At 40.3% G+C, this 4,304-nt stretch overlaps 1 protein-coding gene across 1 annotated transcript; it reads left to right on the forward strand.

Annotated features, from left to right (window-relative positions):
- The first annotated feature begins 1,000 nt into the window (after positions 1–1,000).
- Positions 1,001–3,691, forward strand: LOC117276856 (uncharacterized). Its single transcript, XM_070184916.1, has 3 exons — positions 1,001–1,318; positions 2,914–2,986; positions 3,126–3,691. Exons 1-3 carry the CDS (start codon positions 1,001–1,003, stop codon positions 3,689–3,691), a joined length of 957 nt encoding a protein of 318 aa, XP_070041017.1.
- The last annotated feature ends 613 nt before the right edge of the window (positions 3,692–4,304 follow it).

The raw sequence follows: 4,304 nt of genomic DNA on the forward strand, positions 1-4,304 counted from the left end.
CTTAAAGAATGCCTCACTATCCATTTTACCAAGGAGACAGGACTCTGCGTCCTCCTCGCCACTATCAACGTCATCGTTACTACCAAATAGAGGAGGGCGACGACTCAGATCAGGAAACATCATACACGCCCACTATCCATCATTACACCATTTATCAGTACCCCCTCATGACTCCTAATATGACTTACTACCCTCAGATGTTCCCACCACCACATCCTACACTTCCTTACCCCAACTATTATCCCTTGGAACATCAAGAACAAATTGTATCAAACCACAATCACCAAATAATTTCAACAACAAGCCAACCCCAGTTTCATCCCATCACTCAACTGCTCAACAATACCTTCCGTTAGACCATGCAAAATATGCAACTTCTTCAACTTCTATAATTGCATGACACCCCACCGTTTCCTCCCCCATCATAGATGGAGGCTCAACTTTCTCTTCCTCACCCATTACACATCTTACCGAACTTGCCACCATCAACCTCTCACCTCGATTACCTTCTAACGGAGATGGCAACCCCAACCATATTACCGCCTCCATTACTCACCTCACCCAACTTGTCACCAGCAACCTCTCAAATCGAAAGCCTCGGCAATCCACTGTCACAATGGACATTGTCCCTTACAACCCACACCTCGATCCCCTTATTATAAGACATGCAGCAAAACACCCCAGAGATACCAGACCTGGACTATTTTCTACTGAAAACGACTCTTACTTTGACCCTTCTCCAAAATGCAGAAAGAAGGATTTTAGTGAAGGGTCACCACAACATCAAGGAGATGACCATAAATCTACTTGCATGCCTGGCGGATATTCCAGAGAAGTATAAAATACTCTTCCTCACGGCAGTCTCGCCAATACCATTGGTGGAGGAGGAACAGATCCTTCTTCGACAGGAAACAACAGAGACGGACCTGACAATGGCACTTCCACCTCATTTATACGAAGATGAGCCACTGCATCCTATGTCAACACACTGGCAATATCAATGACACTGGGAGGCAGCTCTACCATTTCATCAATTAACCAAATGAAAATTCTTCTATGGAATTGTCGTGGGGCGGCTAACCCAGCTTTTATCCGAAATATTAAAGCTATATTTTCATGGAATAACCCTTCTATTTTAGCCTTGACAGAAACAAAACTTTATGAAGATGAGTCTTTCAAGGAAGAACTTGGATTCTCGGGCATCTTGCAGGCTCGCGCAGATGGCTACTCTGGAGGCATGGTTCTATTATGGAAAAGTGAGGAAGTTATTGTTGATCCCCTAGTTTCCACAAATCAAGAACTTCATGCAACCGTACAGGTAATCCCCTCATCCCCGCCTTGGACTATATCTGTTGTTTATGCCAGCACTTCTTTAGCCAACAGACTTCAACTTTGGGAAAATTTAAAATATTTTAATACTTCTTATCCTCGACCGTGGCTTCTCTGTGGTGATTTTAATGAAGTAGTCAGTGCCTCCGAAAAATTTGTAGGAAACCCTATTAATATTAGTAGAGTAACTGTGTTTTTGGATTGTATTCATTCTCTTGGAATGCATGATTTAGGCTTTACTGGCTCACGTTTTACCTGGACCAATAATAGAAAATTTTGGAACACCCTAATCATGGAACGAATAGATAGATTCTTGTCTAACTCTGATTGGCTACAACTATTTCAAGATTCTTCTGTAATTCACCTTCCACATACATATTCGGAACACTGTCCAACTTTACTAAACTTAATAGGGCGACTAGCCATCCTAAGAAATCATTCCGCTTTGAAACCATGTGGACTAGTCACCCCAGCTTTGCTCCATTAATCAATACTATTTGGCATCATTCCAACACTTATTTACCTACGCTTCACCATTTTACTGAAGTTCTTCAATGTTGGAATACCCAATGTTTCGGTATTATCTTTCACAAAAAAATGAATTATTCAAGCTCGTATTGCAGGTCTCCAAAAAATGGATTCAAATCACAAATCTGCTTTTCATATTGCTTTGGAAGATAATCTTGTTCAAGAATTTAATCTCCTGTTAAAGAACGAAGAAGAGTTTTGGAAACTTAAGTTACGAGTCCAAAATCTTCATGACGGAGATGCGAATACAATTTTTTTCACCTTTCTACAGTTCATCGTCGAAGAAAAAATCGCATTTTCGGACTTAATGACACTGTAGGTAATAGGACCTTCGACCAATCTACCATCAATGACATTATTATCACTCATTTCCATAATTTTTACACTATTGAACTTCTACTAAGCCTCAACCAAGTTGTCATCCACGCACCCAACGCTTTTACAACTGCTATGTCCCAACACCTGGCCCGACCCCTCATAGATACTGAAATTTATCAAGCAATTGAATATTTCCAACCTCTTAAAGCTCCTGGACTTGATGGCTTGTATCCAATCTTCTTCCATCAATTTTGGAATGATCTACAACCCGCTATTCTAAAATTATGTCATGATACCTTTGACCTTTCCTCTATTCCTCCTTTACTAAATCAAACGCATCTCACTTTAATACCTAAAGTCAAAAGTCCCGAACGGATTGCCCAATATCGCCCAATTGCTCTCTGTAATACTAGCTATAAGATCATCACTAAAATCATCATCCACAAACTTCGGCCTTACCTTGATTCCATTATTAGCCCATATCAGAGTAGCTTCATTCCCAGACGACGAAGTGTTGACAATGTTATTATTGTTCAAGAAGCAATTCACTCTTTCCATGCAAAAACGGGTAATCAGGGTCACATGCTTCTTAAAATCGACCTTGAAAAAGCTTTTGACCGCCTCAAATGGTCCTTCATTCGATATTCCCTATCTAGTTTAAATTTTCCTCCTTCCCTTATTAATCTCATCATATACTGTGTCTCATCCTCTACTATATCTATCCTTATAAATGGACAGCCTACCCCCTTTTTTTCTCCAATGAGAGGCATCCGTCAAGGTGATCCTTTATCTCCATATTTGTTTATCATCTGTATGGAAACTCTAACTCGCATTATTAACCTCTCTATTGATAATCACGAATGGACACCTCTTAAATCATCCCGCAATGACCCTCTTCTTTCTCACCTTCTTTTTGCTGATGATTTAATTCTTTTTGCGGACTACTCCAGCAAATGCTGTCGCAATCCATAAGGTCGTCCAAACATTTGGTACCTTGGCAGGACAAAAGATCAATAATAACAAATCCTGCATTGTCTTTTCGCCAAATATCCCTCAAAGCGTCCAAGATGACATTTTAAATATGCGTTTCTCTTATCAAGTTGGTAAATACCTTGGACTCCCAATCACTAGGCTTCAACCTAAGAGTGCGGATTATCAATATCTCCTTGACCAAATGAACAATAGACTGCAAGTATGGAAGACCAAATTTCTCAACCTTGGGGGTTGGACTACTTTAGTTAAATCCGTTCTTGCTTCCATACCTACATCTGCAATGCAATATATTTTACTTCCTGCAAAAATTACTAACCACATTGATAAAATTCAACAAAATTTTCTATGGGGCTCCACCACTACTAAACGTAAAATTCATCTTGTTAACTGGGAACAAGTTACGCTGCCTCGTGCCTATGGTGGATTGGGAATCCACCAATCCATAAGTGAGAATTTAGCTCTTATTGCTGGATTAGCTTGGCCCTTTCGCCGTCATCCCAAATCCCTGTGTCATCACTGCTAAATATAATCTCCCCTCTTCAAATTGCACATCTATTCTTCCAAGGCGAAGAACCTCCCCCACTTTGCGAGCTCTTCTTCAAGGCAACTCGCAAGGCCTTAAATGGCACATCGCCAATGGCACAATCATTAACGTCTGGAATGACATTTGGCTTCCAAATAATTCTCCTCTTCGCAGTCTTATTTACGGTCCTTTAACTCATACTGAGCAATATCTTAAACTAGATCACCTTCTTCTTAATGGAAATTGGAATACTAGTGTCCTCTCCTTTGAACTACCTGTCGATATCTCACTTTTCATCCATAGTACTTACTTTAATCCAACTTCATCGCGCACTGATGACTTTTGTTGGTTTCCGAACAATTCAGGGTTCTTTTCTGCTAATCCGCATCACTTATATCTTAACACCCGTGGCAACCTTCCTGCTAATCCACCAAATATCCAATGAGTTTGGTCCCTCCATATCCCACCTAAAATTCAAACTTTTCTTTGGCTACTACTTCTTAACAGACTACCGATTGCTCCATACCTTTCATTTATTAACATGCTTCCCCACCCTTTCTGTCATTCCTGTCCTACTAAAATCGAATCCCTCAAACACTTATTCTTTGAATGC

This window comes from Nicotiana tomentosiformis, chromosome 9, assembly GCF_000390325.3.
Source record: "Nicotiana tomentosiformis chromosome 9, ASM39032v3, whole genome shotgun sequence".
Lineage (NCBI taxonomy): Eukaryota > Viridiplantae > Streptophyta > Magnoliopsida > Solanales > Solanaceae > Nicotiana > Nicotiana tomentosiformis.

Coding starts and splice junctions, on each gene's coding strand:
- LOC117276856 (XM_070184916.1), top strand. CDS start 1,001: ATGACACTGGGAGGCAGCTCTACCATTTCATCAATTAACCAAATGAAA. Junction 1,319..2,913: donor AACTTCATGCAACCGTACAG/GTAATCCCCTCA, acceptor ATAAATGGACAG/CCTACCCCCTTTTTTTCTCC. Junction 2,987..3,125: donor TCCATATTTGTTTATCATCT/GTATGGAAACTC, acceptor GGACTACTCCAG/CAAATGCTGTCGCAATCCAT.